This window comes from Acanthochromis polyacanthus, chromosome 5, assembly GCF_021347895.1.
Source record: "Acanthochromis polyacanthus isolate Apoly-LR-REF ecotype Palm Island chromosome 5, KAUST_Apoly_ChrSc, whole genome shotgun sequence".
In the NCBI taxonomy this organism is placed as follows: Eukaryota; Metazoa; Chordata; class Actinopteri; family Pomacentridae; genus Acanthochromis; species Acanthochromis polyacanthus.
Genome location: NC_067117.1, coordinates 16388007 through 16414894, shown reverse-complemented (window position 1 = coordinate 16414894; position 26888 = coordinate 16388007). Strand labels below are relative to the sequence as shown.

General features: G+C 39.7%; 2 protein-coding genes across 4 annotated transcripts in view; one reads left to right on the top strand and one right to left on the bottom strand.

Moving 5' to 3' along the window:
• The first annotated feature begins 244 nt into the window (after positions 1 to 244).
• faim2b (Fas apoptotic inhibitory molecule 2b) lies at positions 245 to 4569 on the top strand. Its single transcript, XM_051948425.1, has 12 exons — positions 245 to 681; positions 1232 to 1280; positions 1656 to 1723; positions 1817 to 1881; positions 1976 to 2029; positions 2127 to 2177; positions 2295 to 2334; positions 2441 to 2478; positions 2591 to 2678; positions 2768 to 2863; positions 3108 to 3161; positions 3268 to 4569. The coding sequence occupies exons 1-12, from the start codon at positions 667 to 669 to the stop codon at positions 3415 to 3417; spliced, it is 768 nt and encodes a 255-aa protein (XP_051804385.1). The 5' UTR covers positions 245 to 666; the 3' UTR covers positions 3418 to 4569.
• The window catches only part of LOC110960674 (RNA-binding motif, single-stranded-interacting protein 2-like), a 33492-nt gene continuing 10965 nt past the window's right edge, over positions 4362 to 26888 (bottom strand). The window contains exons 2-14 of one of the 3 annotated variants that reach the window (XM_022208019.2): positions 24673 to 24836; positions 18891 to 18949; positions 18527 to 18618; positions 14874 to 15031; positions 14283 to 14362; positions 14044 to 14153; positions 13808 to 13851; positions 13509 to 13605; positions 13171 to 13221; positions 11560 to 11670; positions 11328 to 11408; positions 9916 to 10003; positions 4362 to 8853 (exon numbers count right to left, since the gene is read on the bottom strand). In XM_022208019.2, coding sequence (XP_022063711.1) covers positions 9923 to 10003; positions 11328 to 11408; positions 11560 to 11670; positions 13171 to 13221; positions 13509 to 13605; positions 13808 to 13851; positions 14044 to 14153; positions 14283 to 14362; positions 14874 to 15031; positions 18527 to 18618; positions 18891 to 18949; positions 24673 to 24836 — 1128 coding nt within the window. In that variant the 3' untranslated portion in view covers positions 4362 to 8853; positions 9916 to 9922. Of the gene's footprint in view, positions 8854 to 9915; positions 10004 to 11327; positions 11409 to 11559; positions 11671 to 13170; positions 13222 to 13508; positions 13606 to 13807; positions 13852 to 14043; positions 14154 to 14282; positions 14363 to 14873; positions 15032 to 18526; positions 18619 to 18890; positions 18950 to 24672; positions 24840 to 26888 lie in introns of all 3 variants that reach the window. The other 2 variants (XM_022208018.2, XM_022208017.2) reach the window with 2 other exon arrangements.

Below are 26888 nucleotides of genomic sequence, written 5' to 3'. Positions count from 1 at the left end.
CAAATGTGCTGTGATTGTTTTTTGTGCGTATCAACAATCATAATTATTTACAGTTTTAAAATGCATATGCTGATTATCAAATACCCTCTATGTCTCTGCCCCTCGTTCCCCTCACAACCCCCCACCCAAAAAGTGGATTAAAATAGTTATATAATGCATATGTAATTCAGATATGTAACTCCTTTGAATCTTTCTGATGAGCACTAGGATGATTAACCGTCCTGGAACGCTGTTAAGAAGCTCTGTGCCAGAAAAGAGAAGACATAAATGACGCCCCCGTTTTGCAGCAGCAGTGGTACGGTCCGGTCTGATCTCAGCGATGTGGGACTACCTGGACTGAGTTGGACAGACCTCATTAGGCCGAGGATGGGGGTGGTGTGGGATCAGGGTTAGAGGGAGATTAACCACACGCAGGCCTATAAAGCTGCGTTGTAATCCGCACACTGCACACAAATTCAGAGCAACAACTATTCCACGGACAACACTTTTCCTCACAAGCTTATCTATTTCTTTTTTTGAAGCCTCACAGAGCATATTAAAAAAGGAAGAAGGACATTTTCATATTTTGGATTTATCACAGCTTCATACCTTAAAATATATATAAAAGGGACATCTGAACAGTCCTCATCATCATCAGAGATACAAAGGAGCAATAAGGGAAAAACCATGAAAAAGGAAAAGGTATGTTTAACTTGTTTGCAACACTTACACTGATATTTGGGTCTGCAACTTCTTAATTTTATTTCTTGTGATTAGAACTGTGATGTAGGCCTATTTACTCCAAATATGAGCTCATCGAAGGGCACAGATTATAGTCATTGTTTTGGGACATGACTGTGTTTGTTGCGTTTCTGATGGAAAAACTAACCTGAGACAAATAAAGGCGCACAATTTTTGATTATGACTTTTGATGTCTGTGTAAGTGACGTTGCTTTATTCTCTACACTTGTGTTATTTATACTGGTTATGCAAATATGGAGCCTTTTGAACAAGTCAAACAAGACGGCTGCTTTGGAAAACGCGTCTGAGGCTGGTTTGATCTGTAAAGATTTCATATGTCACCGAGTGTGTGCAGCTAAAACAAAGATGAGAGGAAAAGTACCACTGGGCTGGTTTCTGTATCAGAGTAGACGCACATTTTATGCTGTACAATGACTGTAAAAGCAGCTACCATTTCTGTACGGGCGAGTGAAAATGTACTGACCCTCCAAACTGTGCTTTTATATCCCAGCAGGTAGGCGACAACAATGAGCCTCCCAGTTATCAGGAGGCGACAGCAGGTGAGAAAAATACCTCCATGTAGTTTGACATGTTGTGCTGGTAATAGAAGTGCAAACACTGGCTTCTAGTTCCACACAGACCCTAAATCGATACTAGATTTTGTGTTATTGTAATTTTGTTGTATATGATGATGATGATTATTGTTATTATTATTATTATTATTATTATTATTATCATTATTTGGGTAAAACTAACAAAGAATGACGACAAATGGATTTTTTTCAAGCTATTTTTCCATCAATATCGTTTCAATTTTTTCATTTTCATTCCAAAACTTAATTTTTCCCCCCTCAAAAATAGGTTAGTAACAGTTAAAACTGACAGCATGATGGCTTCATTTGCCTCACATATCTCCTTCTCGTCTCTGCCTTCAGGCTATGAGGAGATGCAGGCCCAGTTCTCCTGGGACGACAAGACCATCAGACGGACTTTCATCAGGAAGGTACTGAAAATGTATTTAATTAAAAAAACTACACTACATGCTGCAGTGGTACTTCTGTTACTCTGACACGTTGTTTGTCCGCTGTACCTGCAGGTCTACGCCATTCTCATGCTCCAGCTGTTTGTCACTGTGGGAGTTGTTTGTCTCTTCACATTCTGGTAACTATTTATACGTCTCTTTTGCTTAATTCTGACTTCCCTCCTGCTTTTATCTGAGTGTGAATTGAATCAATTTCATTTTCGCCTCTTGCAGCGCACCAGTGAGGTTTTACATTCAGACCCATCCCAGCCTGTACATGGCATCTTAGTAAGTGAAAACACATCATAGCCCACATTACACTGACTCTCTTTTCTTCTACATTTTGTATTAAGCTATCTGTTATTTTCTTCTCCCCCTTTTTCAGTCTCATGTTTTTTGCCACCTACATTGCACTGTCCTGCTGTGGAGACCTGAGGTAAACTCTCTTTGCAGCATAAAGAATACAGATATTCATGCCAGCATGAAAAAAGTTCTGTTTCGATATAAGTTTGTAGTAAAGTTGTTTTCACAAATTTCCTTTTTACCTCAACAGGAGACAGTTTCCCTGGAATGTCATTCTGCTAGTTCTCTTTGTGAGTACTTTACTTTGAAATACGTCTCTTCACAGTAAAATACAGCATGCTTTTTCTCAGCTTAACTGGATTTATGTTTTTGGTTTTTTTTGGCTTTCCTATACAGACTTTGAGCATGTCCTTCATGATGGGATTTGTGTCGAGGTAATTATACATTGCAGGGATGTGTTGATCAGTATCAGCCATGAAAGTCTTTTTAGGGTGGAGGAGAGACAAAGCAGCTTTACTAATATACACGTGTTCTCGTTTCCTCCAGCTTTTATAACACCAAGTCAGTGGCGCTGTGTCTGGGAATCACAGCTCTGGTGTGTCTGTCTGTCACCATCTTCAGCTTCCAGAGCAAGGTGAGAAGCAAACGTCAAACTGCTTTCGAACAGCCCAGCAACAAAACAAAACAATGACATGAACGCTTGGTGCATTTTTTTCTCTGCAGGTTGATGTCACGTCCTGCCAGGGCATCCTGTTTTCGCTGTGCATGGTCATGCTTCTCTGTGCCATCACCCTCTCCATTGTCGTCCCATTCGGATATGTAAGTTCCCCTCCTTCACCTGTTCTCGAACCATCCAATCCTGCCCTTCTAGAAGAGGACTAAATTAGCAGAGACAGAGTTAAACAACAGTATCAGGGTAATGCCACAGGTGCTGCTAGCTGCACTTGGATAATGGAAAGGGATTAACCCCACAGATAATCTTTCCCCATGCTGTCTTACTTAAATTAGCATCCTGCTTTTCTTCTTAACTGTGTCTTGTAACGCTTGTTATTTTTCACCACAGGTTCCCTGGTTACATGCCATCTATGCAGTGCTAGGAGCCATCCTTTTTACTCTGGTGAGGATCAGATCCTTAAACAAAGTGTCAGTGTCATCAGGCATTTTGTGTGCTTTCCCTGTGTTATAATACTCGTTTTCTCTGTCTGGGTCTTTCTCTGTGACAGTTTTTGGCATTCGACACCCAGCTGCTCCTAGGGAACAAGCGCTACACTATAAGTCCAGAGGAATATGTTTTTGCCACTCTCAGCCTCTACCTGGACATCATCTACCTGTTCTCCTTCCTGCTACAGATCATGGGGGGAGGCCGCGACTGAAGCATGTCAAGCACTAAATGCACTTTTTGAACTCAAAAAGCAACAAGCTCAACAAGCAACCTGGATTCATCTTCCCTCAGAATAAGTCAACATCAGGGCTTTATGTGTTTTGATTAGAGCAATCTGTCGCGTCTTTGCTGGTAGTTACGCAATCTCTTTTGTCGCTGTGCCCTAACACAATCCACACCTTCCAGTTTTTCTCTGTAGGCTGGCAATCCTGTTTAGAGGTTTGTGAATTGCTCTGGGGGTCTACTGACACCTCCCCATCCAAAAGTGTGTGTTTAGTCCATCAGGCTCAGAAGTGGATAAAAGCTACAAACACAAGAGAGAAATCAACTTCATCCATCACTGTTTATCCGTCACTGAGCCAATAGTGGATATTCAGGGAATCTGCACTTTCAAGCTCAGCAGGGTTGAGTTTGCTTTTCTGTTTGGTGAACAATATGTAGGTTTATTTTCATACTTGACAAGTTCAGTGTTTTGTATGTGTGTTCTGTACATGGACATTGATGCTCTGAGGGGGAAATACGGTGTTAGGGAAACCTCAAATGATAAAAAGATCCAAAGCTAACAAAGGGAAAGTGCATACAATACTAAAAGTTATTAGACATGTTTCAATCTGTATTGTAAATATAATGTGGCCTTTCAAGTGTGACAGACGTACAGAATATTTTAGGAATACATGTGTTTTATGATTTAATTGTGTAGTGAATTAACTATTCTTTAAATAATTTTTTTCTATAAAATGTGCAGTGGAATTAACTTACTACAGTTTTATTTTTAAAGTATTTTGGAATTTTAGTCTTCTACAAACTTGCAAACAGTAAATGGATTTAGAAAATGTACAGATTATAAAGTGGTTATTCAGTTTTGACCTACTGCAAGAATAGCTGTAAACAATGTGGCCCAACAGTTACCAGTTAAAAGATAGGCTCACCCAGATGTTGAAACAAGGCTTTTATTAAAAAAAGAAAAACTGACATATTCAAATTCAAAGAGAAAACCCAGAAAGAAGTAAAATCTTATTTCAATCAATAAAAAAAAACAAAAGTTACAGACAATTTAGCAACTCTGGCACAGGAAGACAAAAGTAGCCAAGTGGCATTTGCAAAAAAAAAAAACAAATATCAAAACCTCTTTCCTCTAACAAAACTGTACAAAATGAGTTCTTGTATAAATAAGAAAACCGTTCGCAAGCAGGCAGTAAGATGGGCCCATTGGATTTTCAAAATGCTTGCAATTCACATAAACTTGGTTCATACAGTGTTGAGCAGCGAGACGTGTTTTTAGCATTTTCTGATCAGAAATGTCCCCTTAAGATTACATTTCTGAGTTACGATTTGAAATTGAACTGCTTAAACTGCTCACTATCAAAATAACAGAAAACTCTTTACTATGTATCAGCATCATTAGGTAATTGGTGCACTGGTATCAACCAAAATAAAATTAGAGATTTTGAAAATCCAGAATGGACAACATCCAACCACCTGTTTGGAAATCCTGTTTTAGCAGCAAAACATTTTGAAACTATGAAACAAGTCATCCAATCGCCAATAGGATGGACAAAAAGAGCACACAAATTGATGCGGACTAAAAATAAGTGCAATGAGGTTTGTTTTCTTTCTAATGCTGGGTACTATTGGTGGAGTTCACCACTGCTTTTAGCAGGCCTAGAAAGGTCATGTAATTTTAAAAATCAATTCATCTCACAGCAAAATGATTTCCTGTAATATCATTATTGTTGTAAAAAAAATTTAAATAAATAAGCACTGCATTGTAACAAGTCATTTCATAGTTCCAAAATCTTGTTTTTGTATTAAAAGTGATGGCTAATACATGGAATATCATTTCTCTGAACATTTTTCCTTCATGGTGCACTGAATCTGAAAACTTGCTAGTCACTGTGTTATCTGGACAGGTTATAAATCATTTTTAAAAAATCAAGAAAACACGCGAGAAGAAACAAACAAAATGGTGAAAAGAGCAAGTGGAAGGAAAGAAAGGCTATTTACAAAATTAGCTCCCGTGTCTGAAAACTCTCATGTTTGACAACATTACAAAAGCTGAGCTCTGTGTTCCTCCTGGATGTCTGCCGAGGTCAAGAAAGTTCAACACTCTACTAACACATTTATTTATGCATTCATGAAAATGAGTTGAAATATTCGGATGCATGTCCTTTATGCGACAGAGCCAATAAACTTTAGATTGTAGCCATAATGTGGAACGACGGGCGCATGTTAACACCTTTATTGCAGCCTTTTCTCTTTCTGAATCTATCAGAACGACTAAAAAGGCATCTTATCCAGCTACAGACAGCAGATGAGGAGAGCGGTTTATCTGAGACAGAAAGCTAAACGGTGGGTGGCTACAATGTCTTTGGTTGCAGAGATGTACAACAGAAACACGCAGCAAAAAAGCCAACGTGAGGAAATGACGAGCCAGAGACAGAATCATCGAACGGTGAGCATCAAGAAAGACGTTATCGCGCTCTGCTTTTCACTGGATTCAAACATGGATGGTCGAGGAGCAGGAAGAAAAGCTCCTCGGAACCCTGCAGCTGACTTGAGACGACAACTGGGGCGGCTGTGGCTCAGGTGGTAGAGCGGGTCGTCCAATGATCGAATGGTTGGCGGTTCGATTCCCGCTCTCGCCTAGTCATGTGCTGCATGCCGAAGTTTCCTTGGGCAAGATTCTGAACCCCGAATTGCCTACCAGTGACTGTTCCACTGGTGTGTGAATGTATACTGACTGATGTTGCAGGTTGATTAGCAACCTGCACATTAGTGTGTGAATGTGTGTGTGTCTGGGTGAATGGGAGCAATTGTTGTAAAAGCGCTTTGAGTACTCTGATGAGTAGAAAAGCGCTATATAAGAGCAAGTCCATTTACCATTTACCATTTACCAACTAACTCAAAGAAGCCTGCTGCCATTTCCGCAGTATATACAAATCAATGTCCTATGAGAAAACAGGCAGTTCATCCAGAGAGAAAAACATTAAGGCTTAGCTAAAAATAGTTTTTGCAGAATTTTGGATCACTCACAAATTCATTCAGACTTGCTGTCTCACTAAAGGCTGTAAGAATTGTCTTTAATGGCACTTCCATGGTCTAGTGAGCAGTCCTTTGTAAAACCATTATTTCTATTATCTACATATCTACAGTTTTTGATGTCTGTATAAATTAAAATTCAACATATTTGGATGGTGACGTGAGCTCCACTCGATGTGCTGACTGACAGAATATGAAACATATCCAGCTTTTTCTGTACTTAAGCTTGTTTGAGCCGCAGCACCGACGCAGCATCAGTATGAATCTTTAGCATCAGCACTAGATAAACTAATCGTTTGGTTCAGTTCTCCATTCTGAAAGGCTTCCTACAAACAGGCCAGACACAATGTCAGGACAGACGACGCAAAGTTTGGAACGGAAATTCATGTGAAAAGAAAACAAGAGAAAAGTCGATGTGCACAAGAAAACAGCATCAATCCTTACGCAGAGAAAAGCTAACATCTATTCTATAAAAAGCTAAAATCTACAGCTAAACTCTAATTTACTTCTAAGATTAATTCATCAAAAATAAGGCAAATTAGCTCAAAGATTTTCAAGTGACAGACAAAAGAAAAAAACAGGAGACAATTAACTTTCTACAAACTAAAAAAAAAAATCACTGACAGAGAAAACTCAGGTGACAGCAGCATTGAAAAAAGACTTACAGCTCCCTTTCCTAGCAGACAAATTATTCTCAGGGATTTTGTTAGTCTTCCATTTGATTTCCCTCATTGCTTTTGCTAAACTATATCTTAATTTAGTAACTGCATTGTTCTTTGTACACAAATCTCTCAGTAATCTAACTGCTCGTTTCTAAAACATGTTCATCCCTTTGACGGAGGATGAAATTAATGATACCTGATGGTTTGCCACAACAAAACCGCTTAAAACCACTTCTCACAGACGAGGATTTAACATGGAGTTACATTAAAACAACAGGAGGACTACAGTGCTGCATTCAATGTACCCTGGAAGTGTGAAGCAGGAATTTGAAACCACATCGAGGTGGAATGGGGGGGGGGCTTTAGATTTTCTGTTTGTGGTCAGCTTTAACAGCTAAAATACACAGATTTTAGTATCATATTTATTCAAAATGCAGCCATTTATTAAACTGCCGGGACAAATGTAGAAGGCAAATGCTAAAGTGTTAACTTCAGCAAACAGTGAAGGCTTTACTGAACTGTGACAATATTGATACATGTCAACAGATTTAATGAAAGTTTCTGGAGGTGAGAAACCCACAATCTAAGTTACCGTATACGAAAATTAACTTCTGGTGGCATTTTCTCTGACAAATGTCAAAAAACTCCCAGTTGCAACCGAATGCAGCATTAGAATGAACAAGTGTCATTTATTGTTTGTTTCTTTTCAGATGGTGAATGCCGGACTTGAAGTGAATTTAAAGTCATCCAACCATCAAAAAATTATTTTCACGGGTCAAATATTAAGGCTCAATAATGCGTGGGGTAAGCTCTTAACGTCTATTTCGTCTTGCCTTCATAGACTACAGTATTAAATAAGGTATCTTCTAAAAATGGATGCTTCAATGACCTAAAAATTCTAAAAAATAGAACTATAATTCAAATATAAATATAAATAATTGATTGTCTTTTGTTCACGTATGAAAGGATGATTTTTAAGTTAAAAAAAAACTTAATTTGAATAAACTATAAACAGTCAATGTTATCATCATCCATGCATGAATAGAAATCTCTGCAGCAGTTACAGGAAGAAGTAGCTTTAAACGGTTTACCATTAGGGTTAGAATGACTCGACACATCAGACCAGCAAAAGTGTTTGCACTGTTTTAAATCTGTACAAATTGTTGCCCCCACTGCTGCAAATAGAATGTCAAACAACAGACATCAGGAAATAAAAATAAAAGTTTGCATATTTTACAAAAAAATAAAAGACACATTGTGTTTCAACTCTTCCTTGAATCACTCTGAAACATCCAGAATGCTCTGTTAAAAATAAGGATTTGTTATATTACGTGCACAAAAATAATGCTCTGTGTCTTTTCCTCCCCTCCTACGTTTTTTTTAAAGTTTTTTTTTAAGCTTCTTTTGTTATGTTCCTTTTTCAGTTATCAAAATAGATCAAAGCTTCTCTGAAGAAGATTCCCACCTTTGGTTGATCAACTCTTGAGGATGTGAGCAGAAAAGTCCAATGACGTTAAGTGTTGTCCTTTGTCTTAAAAAAAACAAAACAAAACAGACATACACACTCACACGCATACAAACAAACACACTCACAATCACACACATGTTCCTTTTGTCATCCATGTTCAAGTCCAGGTGCTTAGTGATGGTATGGAGCACAGATCTCTTCCATGTGAATCCTGTTTGGTCGGATTCACTTCGTGCCCTCAGCCCCACCCTGCTGGGAGCTGCAAAACACACGGCTCAGTATTAATACGCTGAAGCTACTCAACACATTCTGCTCATAGCTTAGAAAACACTGGATGAGATTCAATAATACCACAGCTGTTATTTTGCTGTGTACATATTAGCTACAGTAGGCATTGCTACAAATTATTTTCTGAACTGACAAGTTTCAAAATTGCAAAACGATCTGTGTTTCTTATCAATAATTTTTCTCATTTTGACTGGGCTTAATAATTTAAGGGTGTTTCAAACTGAAGTACATTCTGTTTCATTCTTAGCATGAATGCGGCTTTGCTTATAAAAACTGTGCCTCAATGGCAAGTGACGATGGTTTTTTTTGGTTTGGTTTGACACTTAAACACACAGAAGTTAAAGTCTGATGCTTAAAAGTGCTGTATACAACATTCAAAACCACAGTGAAGTACAGCAAATTAAACTAATATTTTTTGAAAAACTTCTCTATATTTTGTGGGGCACAGGCTGTTACACACTGGACTGTGCTCTTGTAAAGGGAGTCCCTACTCTTGGATCACTTTTTAACTGCTTTCTGCTCTACTATGGGCACTGGTTGGTCACCAGTTTAGTCTGTCTGTTGTTTGGTGCTGAGCATGCAGTGCAGTGTGGGTTATATAGGTAGTTTGCTGTTTGCTGGTTTGAAAACTATTCTCTGTTGGTTTACTACTTCGAACAACATCCTTTACGTGCAACTGATTCCTTGCAAATGAAAAAAATAATAATTCTAGTTGCTGTCTAATTCCTTTTTTTTTAACAGATAAAGTTTTCTTCACAAAAGAGCAACAAACTGATTAGCAGTCAATAATATGATCATCAGCTCCAGAGGCCGCTCAACAAAAGAACACACAACTCATAAACATGCTCCTGACCTCCAATAATTTTATTACTTCCCATCCAGAAAGCCACAATACGCATCATGCCTCCATGTTTTTTAAAAAATATATTTTTATGTACGTCATGCTTGTTATAATTTAACCTTTCAGATGCTTTAAAAACATTCAACTACATGTGATTTGCATGACCAAGCAGAGAAACGTTTAATGTCCCACCTTAGCTTCACTTGGTGTGTTGGTATGAGTAGTTTGTGTGTTCTGCGGGAGTCTCCATGGCAACCTGTTGCTGTTGACCACCATTCTCCTGTAAAATAAAATGTAAGAAGCAGATTATGCATTTTTTTAGTTAATGGCAATGTGTCTGTTACACTGATTTCAGCTTACACATAAGAGAGATTAAACACACAGAATACTTTCGTGTGGATGAAAGAGTACAAAGGTCAGATTTCACAGATGGAGTCAGTTTTGACCTCATTCAGGAATTGGTTCAAGTTCATCATGTCGATTAGAATCCTACTCTCAGTCTACCACAGCTTCTCCTCTCCTACATCCAGTTTGATCCCATTCATCCAATCACAGCCTAAATTCTTGGTTAACTACTCACCCTCTTCCCATTCATAAACTTGCCCTTTTCTCATTCACTGTGTTGCTCATCCCACAGGCCATTAAAGCTCCACATTTCAACAAATGACTCAAGAGTCACGGCAGGCACAGAGGCCCTGTTACAGAGCGCTCTGCCAGATCTGCTGCAGCACTGAAACACACAGACTGTGGAGTCACTGCCATACGGCTGTGAAAACAATCGTGAAGGCTCGTCCAGCTGGCTAATGGAGGCACTTAAACAGACCCAAGATGCTGTTGTTTAGACAACATACGACGCTGTTTCACTATCTGAATTATTTAAAAGTTGTATTAACTGTTCTTTTAGACAGAAAAATCTAATAACTCCTGATTTCACCTAAATGATTTGAAATGATTTAAGTCTATATGATGCCTACTTACGATGTTCCTCTATCTTAATGTTTGTTATTATTATTATTATTATTACTAAGATGCACTGAAACCCAAAAGGTTTCAATGAGCACAAGTTAAATCTGAGACTCACTTATGGTGCATCCAGATTAGAAATGTAACAGCATCAGCAAAGACAAAAAAGCAGGAAACACATTGAAGTGGGAATGGAACTGACTGACTGAAAATTAATCAGCAGCTATGATAATACTCATCCTTGTCAGTTTTCAGTTTGACAGCTAATCAGATGAAACAAGACATTTGAAAACCTTTCTCAATGGTATTTGCTGTTTTAAAGACAAAACGATTACTTGATTAATCAAAAATCATAGTGGATAAATTAGGAAAATCTTTGGTTGTGGCCCTAAAATAAACCACAATTTAAAAAAAACACATGAACTTTCTGACAAGGCAAATTCAGCAGTGACACAGAAACTTCTCCAGTCCAGTAAATGAGTCAGTTAGCACTTCAAACAATCACATTTACTACTTTTGTATCATGCCTCAACTACATATAGCAATATGGGTTAATCCATATAAAGTATTTAATCATTAGTCATCCACTCTATAGAAATATAAAAGTAAGTAGCTGACATTGAAGCAAGCAAGCATCATACCTCTACTGGGACACTGGAGGGAGGCACTGGGGTGTACTGGGGGATGTAGGTCCCCTGCATAGTTGTGTTGGCCGGAATATACTGCAGGGAAGGCACAGAGGAAAATACAAATGGTGCTCAGCATTTAACATGAATAAGTGAAGTTGTGCATTTCAGGGCAGCTGGCATTGGGGATAATTTTCTGCTTTATGCATCACTTGTGTGTGTGAGTGTGTGTGTGACGGGTACTGACTGTGCCCGTGCTGCCCAGGGACAGGTGGCTTAATTGCTGGGTGAGAGGTCCCATCATGGACGTGGGCTGGATGGACATGGCATGATCCATTGTTGGGGTAAGAACTGTACCCTGGAAATGCACAGACACACACACACACAAAGAAATTTAAGAGGGACTACTGAGGTACTACAAATCAATAATGTAGTTAAATCCTTCACATGTAAAGTCAACCAGTCACAATCCCACCGGAGCACATTTTCATTTCAAAGGACAACTGGGCTTAAACATACAGTGCAATTCAAGACCTGCTGTAAACAGAACTACAGTTAACTTTAGGGGGGGAAGATGAACAAGAGATTGGGCCCATTCTCACTTTCATTACCACTTCAGGGATGAGGTCCAGATATGATTTAATACACTTTCAGTTACACTCAGTCACATGCTTGCATCAACATTAGTTACATCATAAATTACATTCTAATCTGTCTCGGTAACAATGACCCCTAATGACAAAGCACATACGACATATGCAGCAGACACACAAACAACTTTAAAGAACACTACAAACGCTACAAGTGTTGCAGGATGCTAACGGGACTGATGGACTCAACAGATGTGTTTCCCTTAATGTCTGTACTTTTGGCTAGCGTAAATCAGAGGGGTCACTGCTGTAGATCCAATGGAGGTGGTAGTGCTTCTCAAACCACCTTAAAAATATCAGAATATGTGTAACTTAAACATTTTTATATATGACTAAGTTAAAATGCCAAAAGATTAGCTTGGCAGTTACCTCAATTTCACATAGGTATCTGCAAATTAATATATTATATCCCCTGGTGTTTAACTATAAAATGCATTTCTTTATGAATTACTGCAAATGCCTCCACAGCCATGGAAGAGAAATTCATTTTAGCGGGTTTTCACCATCTAGTTTTATAGAATATATTCACATGGAGCATTTACAGAGTGAGAAATGAGGCAGGAGTTTTTGGCTGCCAGGTGTGGAGGCAGCTTTGTGCAATATTTTGTTAAATTATGTATACGCATGCAGGTCCTTTTAATCCATTCGTTTATGTAATCGGACTGTCAACCTAATCAAAATTATGGAAAAAAAATTAAGGAGTTTTTAAAGTACATCAGAGATCACAAAGGATTCTCATAGAAATGACTTAACTCACACATGCATGTAGAACTGTGTGGAAATGTGGCATAAATGCATCCATTAACAGTGACTAATGGATAACCTGCAGAATGGACGCCTTCATGTGTTCTACCACACACCACTCTCTCACCCAAACAGGTCATTGTAATGTCACCAGGGCAGATTATTTAACAGCTGCACCGATCAGGGATCAGATAATCGCTTCAACTCAACATTTTGTCTATGTAGCCGTATCTGTTTTACTGCTGGAACTGCGTTTGTCCTGTTGCTTTTTATGTGACAAGGGAAATGTGCCTAATTTTAGTGTCATTTTTTGGCTTGAGTTTGGATTTTTAACACTTGTGATGTTTCAAATGCTTCTTGGTGGCATTTATACTAAGCCTTTTTACTGGTGACAACTATCTGACCTACCTCAGGCACAAGAAGTGTCTCAGTATAAATAGGAAAAAAGAAGCTGATATACTCACAGCTGGCTGCATGAGGTATGACTGATGGTGCATCCAGGACGGGCTGTGTACCTGTAGATCAGGAAACACATCATGAAATTAATTTCTATTTTTCATCTGATGCTTTTACAGTCCCCCTCACAGCCCTGAAAACGTAGGTTTGCAGAGAAAGGTCACGATACAGTGCAGAACCCTAAGAAATGCAGGCAGAGGTCCTTCCTGTGTGTTAACTTACATAATGTGGGAACATAATGAGGGGCTCAGCACAGAAAAGGAACAGAAAAATAATTACTCACAGTCATGCCATTATGGCCATAAACTAAACTTAATTTGAATCTGAGTACAGTGAAATGTCCCACCTGGTAGGATGAGACAGGAGAATGAATGTAGGGCGACAGAGAAGTCTGAGCAATCATTCGGTTTGGAGCCAGACTGTAAGGTGAGGAGTAGAAGCTGCTGAACACACAGAGCAAAGTGAGAAGAAAACATGAAGACAGACGCACCATGTCAACAATCTGCAGTTTGTCTCCAGCTACATTCACAGTATGTGTTCTGGTGATGTCCAGCAGAGGGCGGCCTTTCACCACAGATTGACTACTATGTTTATTTTTCCTGGAGGGTTGGGACTGTTTTCAGTCAGTCCGTGCATACCACTCACCCATTTTGTAAAGCTGTGGGGTCATACGCAAGCGTCATTCCTCCCTGGGAAAACAATACACAGGATTCAGAACCAGTGAGGTCATGCAAACACCAGTGCTGCATGTACTAAAACAGTGAGCTAACACACAGTGACGATGATCAAACGCAAAACTTTTAAACATGTTCTTGCTTTAATTTCCCTAAAGAGAAAAAAGTGTGAGTCTACGAATGACGAGTTCAAACCGGCTGTGTTACCGTGTCTCCGTCTCTAGCCCAGGGCCTTCCATTCTGGAGGTACTTCCCCTGGTTCTGCCTCTTCTTCTGACCTCCGTCTGCAAACTTACATAATAAGGGCTCTGTGGGCACTGAGAGAGCAACAGATCAAACGAGAGTGAATTCAGTGATCACAGTGGGGAACAAAAACACTCACACGGCTCTGGCACTAACAACAAAAATATCAGGTTACTATAATACAAAACAAACATTCCACGCACCAGGCACTCCTGGTGGAGTCTTGATGAATTTGCCATTGAAATGCTGAATTATGGCCTCGCACTTCTCTGTGGACTCCATTCTGAAACACAAAGTTCAAGTTAATTCCTCTTGTGGAGCAACTGTTTACATCAGGTTTGGGTATGGCAGAAGTGAAACTCAAATCATCACACAGCACCCTCCATAATTATTGGCACCCCTGGTTAAGATGTGTTCTTTAGCTTCTAAAAAAATCATTTTTAAAAAAATAATATAGGACCACAATGAAAAAAAGAGGAAAATCCAACCTTTACTTCAAATGCATTTATTCAGTGGGAAAAAAAAAATCACACGTTCAGAAATAATTATTTTCCATCAAATCATGTGTGCCACAATTATTAGCACTCCTGATGTTATTACTTTGTACAACCCCCCTTTTGTCAACAAAACAGCACCTAATCTTCTCCTATAATACATTTTTCTACAACTTTCAGTGTGAGAGCATGCTTCTGCAATAAAAATTGAATTTTTTTAAGGCTTTCAACACATCTTAACCAGAGGTGCCAAAAATTACGGAGGGCGCTGTAGATCAACGCTTAGTGCTGCAGTCTGACCTGGCAAATCCAACACCACGGCTGGTCCCGTTGGCATCTCGGAGGATGCGTGTGGAAATGACCTGGCCAAAGGACTTGAGCATGCTCTCCAGCTCCTGCTCATCCATAGACACTGGCAGGTTGGAGATGTAGAGATTGGTGGGGTCCTGCTCCTGTTGCTGTACCGGCAGCACAAATGAAAATCAATTCACATACACATCTTTTCAGGGCATAAAGGAAGATAGGTGGTACCGCTGCATTTTGATTTATTAAAGTATCACTATGTGCTGAGGCACTGCATTAAAAGGCCTCACAGGAGGCTTAACGAGTGCTTCACAACTGCAATGTGACATTTATTTTAGCACACTTTCCAACATCTTTTCTCACGAATTTGCATTTGCAAATGGAAAAATTCTTGTCACTTTCAAAATCTTTTTTTTCACAGAAGCAGCAGAAATGTCTGTGTAGGCAGCAGTGTGTGACCTGTCTTTCCATCTGCACCTGTCATTGCTCTTGGCACATTAATGCTTCATCATTTCCGTCATGTCAAACACAATTCTGTAACAGGACCTGATACGGATAAAATATTTTCAAGCAATTAGTGTCTGACCAGTAAACTGAAACTGAACAATTTGCCACTAATGCCTCTCTATGTGCCACTGCCTCAACTGTCTGTGTTTATAACTTCACTTGCACACTAAATACTTCGACATTTACAAATATGAATTTGTCCACAAGCATGAAGTCACATTTCTCGTTAGAATCATCTCTCATTAGGACATCTTCATAGCTCCAAGTAAATTAAGACGACAGATAATTCAGAGACTTATTTCACAGCACTAGCCTGAAAGTGAAACCCTGTGTGAGCGTGCAGAAGCAGACAGGAAGCCAGGCATAAAGTTAAAGAGTTCACAGAGCAACAGGAGCCTGGCAACCAGGAGAAAAGAGGCTGGGCTAAAAGGAGAGGAAGGGAAAACAGAGAATCAAGGAAGAGGACAGAGCAAAGGGAGGGCTGGAGAAATTAGCAGCTCAAAAGGCTGATATTTTACACAGACAGAGGCAACCGACATATTAGGAAGTAGCCGGAGTCTGGTGTAATTTGGGTAATTAAAAAAGGAGGATGACAGAAGTAGATGAGTGTCTGCTGATTAACAGGCTCTTCTCCTTCATCAAAACATAATTTACCTCAATCAATCCCCATTTTCTCTCTTTTTCCTAATGTTTGCTGCCATTAGACAGCTCTGCAAACCACAATAATACAGTTTTTAATCGTGCATCGGATATAATATGGAACAATACAAGTTAAAAACTGCAGGTCTAACTAAATGTAATAATCTTATAGGTAGATCAAAATGTAGCTGGTCTTGTTTTTAGCAGAAGTGGATTATCTTCCTGTGTCGTAATTCCTGTAATTGTCATTTGACTTCACTTGATAAGCAACTTTATCTTTATTTTGAGTGGCTGTCCGGTAGATACAAGGGTCATGTCTATCTACTGGCTTCTTTTGCACAAGCTAAGCTTAACTAGATGGCTTAAAAATTTTCTTTTAAGATTTTATGTGCTATAATGACAGTCAGTTACATCATTTTAAAGAGGTAAAATTCTCTTACTGAACTGAAAGCCAAATTTACTTGTCTTAGGCATGTTTTTAAGTAAAATCTTCTGCCTTACATCTGACTAGGTATTTTGGCAGTGCAATAATTATAGCTGGACTAACAAACAGGACAGCAAAGCCAACACACATATAATGGCACAGGCTGACACAGCTGTTCTGGTAAATTTGACAAGGGTTTGATCTGACAATGAAGAATTCCTATGAGCATTTATGGTATTAAAGTGTGTCAACAGCAATCTTAGAGAAAGATTTATTGCCAGCATCAGTAGCCTCTGTTCTCAGCCATGAGCCACCTGGAGAAGAGATAACCTATTTTCACTTCGGGTAACAGGACCATTATGTAACACAGTGGCACACTACAGGAGGTCATAAGCCAGCTGAGACTAATAGAGTTCAAGGCAATGTAACAAAGACAGAAAAAAAAGCCTCCCTCCCGTTTTTGTTTGTTTACCCTTCACCTCTCCTAGTAGCCTTCACACAATAGCCAATTTCATATCCAAACAAGCTTTCATCCTGTTGTGACATGAACATGTTGTTGCACCCAGCTCAAGCACATGAATGGGATTTGCTGAGGTGTCACTGTGCATTTTTTTGTGTGCCCGACCCGAGGTGAGCCATGTCCGATAAGGTGTGTCTCTTGTGTATGCAGATTTGCCGGTTAGTGTGTCGAGCAGCGCATGTGAGCCGACGTCTGAATTTGAACTGGGAGGTGCTGGGAAGTAAGAAGGGATCTATTTTTAACCCTGCCATTGTTCCCCTGCCCCTACGCACGCAGCTCCTCTGGGTTTGCTGCCTGGAGGCTGGGGTGGCCCGTTCAGGGAGTGAGCGTGCTCAAAGGACATCAAGTGCAAGGTGTGGCCCATTGTGTTTGTGATCAACACTCTGCAGCAGCCATGGTGAAGTCGCCAACAGGTGAAACAACACTTGATATTGATATCAAATTGGCTCAAGACTAATGCGTGTTTTTTCTGGCCTGAAGTAACCCAGTGTCTCTGACGCATCTGTATATATTTAGGTTTATATAGTGGTTATCAACACCTCTCCCTGAGCACATGTCTGCGTGAGTTAAGTTTTGGTGTCCAGTTGCACTTCTCAGGTATTGAGACACACAGGATTATGTGGCACTCTTACAGAGGAGGTGCAGTGAACTTAGACTCTGGGTTTAGTTGCATTGGACCAGTTTGGGTCAGCTGGCAGCGTGGATCTGTTACAGTTTTCCAGGACTGGGCCGAGGGAGACCCTGGTGTTACATTGCAGCAGATCTGTTTGGGTGCAGGACAGGGGGAGGGGGCAGGACATTGGGGTGGAGTGTATTAAGTGCTGGTGTCAGCCCCAGGCCTGGGCCCAGACGATGGACAATGCCAGTCCATTGTGCCTGTCCCATTGACAGTGGGTGTAGTGGCACCCTCCCCTGGGTTCCCTCAATGGGGAGCCTGAGAGCCAGAGGGATCAGCTTAATGGGCCGACAAGAGTTGCTTTGACTGCAGACACTTGGACAAAGAGCTCAGAACAAGCGCTACAACAAGAGCAGGTTAGCAACATACACAGTACAGAGACGAGGGCGTGAGGGGAAAGGAGAGAGAAGGTAGGGAGGAGGGCAATGAAGAGGCAAAATGAGGATGAAAGAGTGGCAGACAGGCTAGACAGAGGAAAGAAAATGGTGAAAAACATGATCAACAAAGACACTACTTCTGCTATTAATAAGTCTAGTCTACATCTGACTCAACCCTTATTAAAATTGTCCATCACTGGCACATAGAAAGACAGAACACACACCTTCCTATAAACAAGAGTGTATTTTGCACCCAACAAGAAATCTCACCAGCAATTAGGCCACTGCATGTTACAGTTCACCTCATAGAGAGGAAGAGTGCATACGTGTGCAGAAAGGGACTATGACCCTTGATGGTCCAACTTTAACAGAGATCAATATGTGCTGAACAAGACCGTATGATAGAATGCACTGGGAATTTTAAACCTAACGCTGGCTGGTAAAGTTTAGAGGTTGGAGGACTGATGTTTGTCCAACAGAGCTGATCGGGACTTGGCTAATTCTTACTTTGGCCATTTGAGCCTGGACCCCGCTGGATTTCAGAGCTGTAACAGCTTTCTGTGCTGCTGCTGGACTGTCAAAGTCCACAAAGCCATAACCTGGAAAACAGACAAATTCATGTTAAAATGCTCTCAAAAATGCTCTGAACACAGCTTCGTCCACCTGCTTTAACCCTCTGACAGCGCAACCCAGGGATCTTTAACTTACAGACATTAGTTAACATCGAGTGCATTTTACAAAATGACGGACAATTCCTTAGTTTACATGCAGTCCAAACCCACAAGAATAAGTTCAAGCAACAACTATGCAAAAATACAAATCACTGTGACAATTTTTAATTTAAAAAAAAGTAACATAAAACATATTTCACCTTTACATTTGTTGGTGGTTTTATCCAAGATGGCCTTGGTCGATACAATTTTGCCGTACCTTCAGGAACAGACAAGAATACAGAGAACAGGATCAGTGACAGATAAGGTGACTATGGTGCAAAGGCAGGAATCTGCTCCTACCGCATGCATACAAATACTTTCAGGTTTCTTCAGGCTGCGTGACTACAGGTGTTAACATGAATACACACTCCCGCATGCAGTCATTTGTGCCTTCCTAATGTGATCTGAAGTGTCACAGAGAACTTTGTCTGTCTCCACCCTTCTGTCTTTGTCTGCTGGTGGAGGTTGTACAGTAACTCTGTTCCTGATGTTGTTTTCGACAGACAGTAGACAGCACCCCAGGGCCAAAAACTATTTGTTCCAGGCCTGTCTTCACCAGACACACACAGAGACAAACACACAAACACCTCTCTCCTAAATACAGCTCTGCCTGGGTATTTTTGGCTTGAATAAAGCTTTAAAGTGTTGTCAGCGGCTATGTCTGACTGGCAAATGGAGATACTTGCTGTCAAGACCATCTTACTCTACGCTTGTTATATGTACAAACCAAAGAGGGAAAATAATGTGTCAAACACAAGCCAGTGTCCAAACCTGTTATTTCAGTCTGCAGTTGTCAACACAAACACGTGACCAATCAGGCAAATGAGTAAAAGAGTAGAATCAATTAATGCAGTATCATAAATTTTCATGGTTGAAAAAAATCACCTTAAAAGCAGTGAATGAGAAGTGTTATGTAAGATATGGAGACTAATGGAATGCAGTGTTATAAGACGGTGCATCAGCACTACAGTATAATAGACCTGCCCTTGTCTGGGGAATTCATCCAGTGAGGGAGGCTGGTGTTCCTCTGTTTGGGCGACATGGCGTCTGGGCGGAATGTACACTGTAACCTGATGCTTCACCCCTCCAGTTCGCCTTCCTTCCCACCACCTCCCTCTCTCTGTCTGTTTTTCCACCCTCACATCGCAGCGCACCGCTGGGTCCTACACTCCAGCCTTGTTTCGGTGGACATGACTCAGACCTGACTAGACGGTCGCAGCAGAGATCTGTGCCACAACTGACACCTGAGTATAAAGTTTATGCTAAAACGTTGTGACCTCATCTCCTCCTGGTTTCTCAAGTATACAAGCACATCCAGGCCAAAAACAGCCTCAGATCCATGCATGAGCAAGGCTTACGTGCACACTTCAGCTACTACAATAAAGCATAGCTGGATGTGTGCATGTATAATGTAGAGAATTTTCATTATGATGAACTACAATGATTTATAAATCACACAGAACAGAAATTTACGATAGATAATTACTTATAAAGGAAAGTTCCTCATTTCATTAACAACATTAATAATTCATCATCCACTACCAAATAGCCAGATGAACTTTGCAAAGGCTATGTTTATAGTTTCCTTCTGTCCTCTAACAGCTGCAGAGTGCTCATCAGTCAACATATAATTTAACCCCTTCTAGCCCAACTGAAATTTTACACCATATCTCTGAGCTTCACTGAGTACAAACGTGGATACATTTTCAAAATCTAGTATAGCTTCATAGTGATTTTTTTTGTTTAAAACTAATTGAAAAACTTGGACAATAAGTAAAGACTTGGAGCTAAAACAAAGCCATATGTTACTCATATGTTTAGACAGACCATGTAAACTGAGGTTCTTCTCAACTAAAAGGCATAAATTAAATAAGACAAACTTCCACACCTCCACCGGTTTCTTTTTATAGCAGTGCATTTTCAGGAAAATCTCTTTTCACTGATACAAAGAACTTTAGAACACCTTCAGCACACAAACACACACAGTCTTTTGAGGCAACTTTAATCAGTTCCCTTCCTTGTTTTTGTAGACAGCGTTCCGTGACCTTTGGCTAAATTTAATCTAGTAAAGAAAACAGTTGATTTCTCAAAAAAACAAGCAAACTACCCAACAATCAGCAAAATGTTTGGCATCTACAAGCTCAGTGTAAACTGATGCTACAAGATATGCATATACAGACTGTATACGATGCGACTAGTCAGGGTGAGCAGTAAGTCAGAACATACAGCGCCCTCCATAATTATTGGCAACCCTGGTTAAGATGTGTTGAAAGCCTTAAAGTAAATTCAATTTTTATTGCAGAAGCATACTCTCACACTGAAAATTGTAGAAAAATGTATTATAGGAGAAGATTAGTTGTGTTTTGTTGGCAAAAGGGGGTTGATGGGGCTTAATGTATGAGTTTTTCCCCATTGAATAAATGCACTTGAATTAAAGTTTGGATTTTCCTCTTTTTATCATTGTGGCCCTATATTATTTAGAAAAAATGAATTTATTAGAAGCTAAAGAACACATCTTAACCAATAATCATGGACAAATGTAATGGCTATGTTGTCTTTCTTTCTCATGTAACAGTTAAAATATTGAAAAGTGTTTCTTTAAACAAAAAATAAATCCATAAATATATAATAAACACTGTGGCCTGGATTTCTGCTTAACAATCTTGCATATGTAGAAACAAAAGGCCTTTAGTCACATAACTGATATATTTCCTCTGGTCATTGCTGTTGGAAGAAGACAGATTGTACAATAATAACTGGAATAATAGGAAATTGTTTCCAATGATTTTGTGCTGAAGTGCACACAATCAAAAGATTACAAGGGCAATATGACATATTTTGTTCGTATATATTCAGATTTCTGCTATATATTTTGTTAGTGACTTATTTATTCTTTTGAAGTAGAAAATTATTGCCTTATTAACTGTTTTTCTTATTTTTTTGGACAACTTGGAAAATGTACATACAGCCCTGTAAAATCAGGCTCATGCAGCAGATATTATTTGCCTCCAATTTTCCTGGTTTCAAAGTGATGCTGCCAGACTGAAACCCATTGATCAGTTTTTCTATTGCCAGCATGACAAAGAAAAACAAAAGCCATGTTTCATGTTTTCCCCAACAAAGATGCCAGGAGAGTTTAAAGGTCAGCAAGCAGTGTGCTTACCCCAGCCCCTCTGGAGAATAACACCAGCCCCACCACACTATGGAGGCCACAGGGACCTAAAACACAGTCCTCAGCCATATATGGCCGGCTGACATTCTTTCCCAGCAGGCATTGCTTCTTTTTTCCCACTCATTTAAGTTTCCCCCTCAACAGTAGCCCTCCCACCCACCTCCAAAGCCTCAGTCCTCTCTCCACAATGACTTCTCTATAAATCTACTGCCTTTACAGGTTCCCGCGATTCACATACCGACCGCAGATTTCAGATTTTCTTTGACTGTCCCACTTTTGACAGTGTGTGTGTGTGCGGTCACAAGCCATGTAAGTTTGCTCCGCGGATTTGATATTTCTGAGCCTTTTCTACATAGGATTAGGCTGGATAAAATGGAAAGTAAAGCACAAATATTAAAGAGGGAGAGGCTGTGGTGTAAAGAATAATATGAAGGCAGGCTATATTAGCAATACTTGCTCACGGATGTGTGCTGCTACTGTGAATGACCCCTGAAAATGACGAATGCATGACTTAAACTCACAAATCACTTCTGTGACATACAGTGTAGCCCTGACCTGGAGCAGCCAAAACCAGTTTGGGTGCTTTATTACCGACTTTTATCTGCATATGTGTGTGTCAGTGTGCACGTAAGGCCAACAGTGGAGGTTAGGCTGTTTGTCTAGAGGCGAGTGAGTTTTAGTTGACTGAGTTGGAGCCAATTCAGCCTCACAAAAAGTGCAAGGTTAAATCAGGACATAAGGAGGCAACATGCTGTACCCTTCTGTGGCCCCCTCTCTCCTTCTTCACCTCTGCGTCTGTTTCATGAATCTCTGCGTTTGATCTTTCTTTTCCTCTATTTGCCTCTACAGCTCCACCATTTTGCTGACAATTCTTTGCTTTCTTGGGATTGTCAAGATTTAATCAAACAGACGTCAGTTGTGGTAATTCTGCATCCTTATTCGGAAACCACTTTCCTTCCTGCCTAAACAGTTCCTTTTTTTTGAACATGAAATTATGGCTTTAAACAATTTAATTTCATGTGTCCAACAGATGAAGACCTTAGCTCTGGACAGCACAGATGTTATCTGCACATGAAAAGGTTCTACATAACTCTTTCTCTAATTTAGCATCAAAGATAATTATCAATGGAAAATTTCTTCCAGTTTATGTGGACTGAAATGTAAATACAGCCATGGTCAGATCAAAACCTCATTTGGCATAAAGACATAGCACTTCTGACTTAAACAACATTCAAATGTAACCAAAGTGTGAAAATTCTGAGCTTATGGAAACAATTGTGAAAACCGACACAACCACATCTTAAATCTGCAAACATCAAAAGCTCCAATGCTTCCTTCAGACATGGCATCCCTTTTGCATTTTATTGTGTAAGTAATAATTTACCTTTGCCGTATATAACGTCATATGTATTTTGTGACCATTTGGGGTCTTTGATGGCTTATTTGTATGCAAGCAACTTCAATCAAAATACAGCAGGCTTATATGCAGGAGGAATTATTATTACTAGAAGTGCTCAATATTTTGAGAAATACCTTTATTCACTACTACCCCTATAGAATTAGATAATTAGCCTAGCTTAGATTAGCATAAAGATTAGCTTATCTTAGCAGTTAGCCTGGCTCAGCATATCACTTCTGTGAGTGGTGGCTTTGAATTACTTTGGAGCCATGCCAGATTCTGACATCACCACACAGGTGACATTGTCTGGATCACTGAGAAGTCAATTCCAAAAAACACACCTGCAGTTACCACTTACTGCCAAAGGTGATGCCAAAAGAACAAATCGAGCGTTGACGGAAATTGCCACTTTAACTATTATAATTCTTCATGTGAACAGATGTAACAATCAGGATAAAACATTTTAATTAAGAAGCTTTAGAGTTACTGGTAAGCGTATTTTAAAAATTGTTTACAGAGTCAGTGTTCATGCTTAAAAAGCTGACACATCATGGCTCTAGGTTTATTTTATTAGGTTTATTTTTCAAGCAGCGTTGTCATGTAATCATCAAGTGAATTTGAAACAATCTTTTGAAAAATAGTCGAGTAAATGCAATATACTTAGTTTTCATTGATTGCTATGGACTGATTAAATTAGGCTGATTGGTGTCGTCAGAAGGTGGTTATTACGCTACATTACAAATGGCTGTAATAAACAGAGTAGAACAAGCTGCAAACGAGACCAGCTGTTTGCCAAAACTTCAAAGAAGAAGAAACAAGCAAAACCTTGGTCGTCTATGAGAGGAAAAATGGAGAGAGGTATTCAGGAAATATTTTTAATTATTCTAAGCTGGTATTGCTTATGCTCTTCAGAGGCGAATGACAATGAAAGAGGCAGAAACAGCTGACCAGTCATGAGTCAAGTATTTGCTACATCAGAACTTTTGTGAAAAAGGTGCTTCTGCCACCCACTGTACCCATTCACTTTTTTTGAAATAGTCAAAAATCACCTCAAGTGAGCATTACACGTTTTTACAAAATTGGCTTGACGGTATCCAGGAACTTTTTCTAGTATGATACTTGAAAATGCACACAAAAATACGTCACAAAAACACAGCTACTGACAGAAACCAGTGTGACATCTATCTTCCCATCCAGCTCTTGACAAGAAAGAAAAAAAATACATCTTCCGTACAACATTTAACTATTCCTTTAAAAATGTCACAATGTTGAATCCTTGAGAACCAGTCAGCTGACGTTACGTTTAAAATTTAAGCAAAATCTCTCAGTAAGATCGATAATCAGACAGAAAAACTCAAAAACCACTCACGGCTGGCAGAGCTTGACCAGGTCTTGGTCTGTGGTTCCTGGATGGAGGCCGCGGATGTACAGGTTCGTTTTACTCAGCTGTTCCCCTCCTCCGCCACTGCTGTTGCTACTACTGTTGGTGTTGGGACTGGGGGGCGCCATCTGGTGGCCGGAGGACACATAGGCCTGCTGCACAAAGAAAGAAACACGCAGAATTACATAACGGAGCGTGAACGCGGCACAGAAAACAGAAATAATCGCCAAAATACTTTATATTCTCAGAAAACGGCACAGTGATGTTTTCATTCAAAGTGTGAAAAACTCAAAGGAGTGTTTAGAGATTTGGAGAGATGGAAAGTAATCCTGCATGAAACAGATGATTATGTGGGAGCTGCGAAAAATGATATCATACAGCTCTCATGTCAACACTCACCAATACTGTTTTCTGAAGGGAATGTGGGGCCTCTTGGCTGACCATTTGACGTAGGGAAAAGGGGCCTCTTATACTTTCTCATTGTTGGGTAACTTCTTTCTTACTTCAGGAACCACAAGAAAAAAATCCAGTGGTGGAAAACGAAAGATTTAAAGATCTCCGACCAACATTCTGCTAAGTCTCATGATGCAGAATTAAATAATAGACTAGATGTTAACAATGTTGGCTTTGTAGCGCAACTTTCTGCTTATTTTCTTTCTACTGATATAAAACAGACAGTTCTAAATGAATCACTGACATCTGCTTAAAGTTTCTATCGTAGACTTCTTAAAGTGAAATCCATAGACACCTTTTCAAATAGTGTTTAAAGTTGAACAGTTAATAAGATCCTGAGTGGCAAGATGCAAAAACAGGGTTCAACTTAAGCCTAGCAACAGTATCAGGAGTTTATTCCTTCATGACAACACATAATAATCTTCTCATGTTGCAACCATGTGTACTGACCTGATGTCTACCATAACCGAACCTTTCCCTCATTTGTTACTTTGAGTTGTTTTGTTTTGTCAGACTGGAAGGATGACACTCCAGTAAATACTAGTTATAAACTCCAGCAGTCAACTAGTCAGTGATTCACCACTACAAACATGAAAAGACGTTGCGCAACAACCAGTGCAGCATCTAATCTCATCTCTATGGGACTGTGGCTCTCCTTGGAGATATTAAGCAAACGATTGTGTAACCGTGCAGTTGCATTTATTTTAATGGGATGAATCTGATTTCATTATCACTTTGCCTGTCAAAAATTCTCAGAAAAAAAAAGACTTCTCTCTCCAGGAATAGAGCTGTTGGCTGTTATCCAAATACTGAGGCAATAAATAGCAGCACATCACAACAGGCCAGGCCCACGAGAACTGGCAAATGCTGTGTGTGTTTGCTATGAGAAAATTATTTCAGTCACATTAATTTAACTGCCAAGTTTCTTTAATTCAATGTTGTACGTAAAGGAATTAATACGCTTTGTGACAAAGCTCAGCAGAGTGCCGCTGTGAGGCTGGAGTGTCTCATTCGAGAGGCCAAATGGATGGAGGCGACAGGAGGATAATGGGTTCATTTCATGAGAGACGAAGGGGTCACTGATCAATCTGGTGGTGTTTAGGGAAAGCCCAGCAGGAAGACACGGTCATCCCAGGACCACCAGCAATATCAACCAATCCCACTAATTAGACTCCATCCAAAAGGCATGGAGCCCCTCTACGACAGCCCCTCTGACCTCTGCTTTGCCAGAAGCATCGCAGCAGCTTCAATAACAGACTCATTGCTCTGATGATGACTCTCTTATACTGCTGAAGTAAGTTTGCATCTGTGCTTTCATGGTGGTTTGGTAAGGTACGTGCTGCTCAAAGTTAAAGCAGGTCGTATCTTTCCTTTCATATCTTTCATTCCAGGGAAATTTACAAATGTCCAAAAGAAAAAAGGCATAGATAACTGAATATTTTTAACCCTTAGATGCACGAGTGATTGGACCCTACGCTCTTCCATAAGTGAGTCAAAAATGACCCGTATAAGAATCAATGTGTTTTTCTGCCATTTGTGTCATTTTGGTTAAGAATATTAATTTGTGCTATTTTTTTTTCTATTATATTTTTGTCCATACAAGAATGATTTCATATTTTGATAATTGAAAAAGAATATTACACAGAACAGCAATAGGAAAATGTCAGCATCTATTTAGGCGTGCTTTCAAATCCTAGGAATGTTTTATGGTTTTTATGATTTTATGGTTTTGTGTTTTTATTGGTTTTATG

Coding starts and splice junctions, on each gene's coding strand:
- faim2b (XM_051948425.1), top strand. Junction 1,882..1,975: donor GTTTGTCTCTTCACATTCTG/GTAACTATTTAT, acceptor CGCCTCTTGCAG/CGCACCAGTGAGGTTTTACA. Junction 2,030..2,126: donor AGCCTGTACATGGCATCTTA/GTAAGTGAAAAC, acceptor CCCCTTTTTCAG/TCTCATGTTTTTTGCCACCT.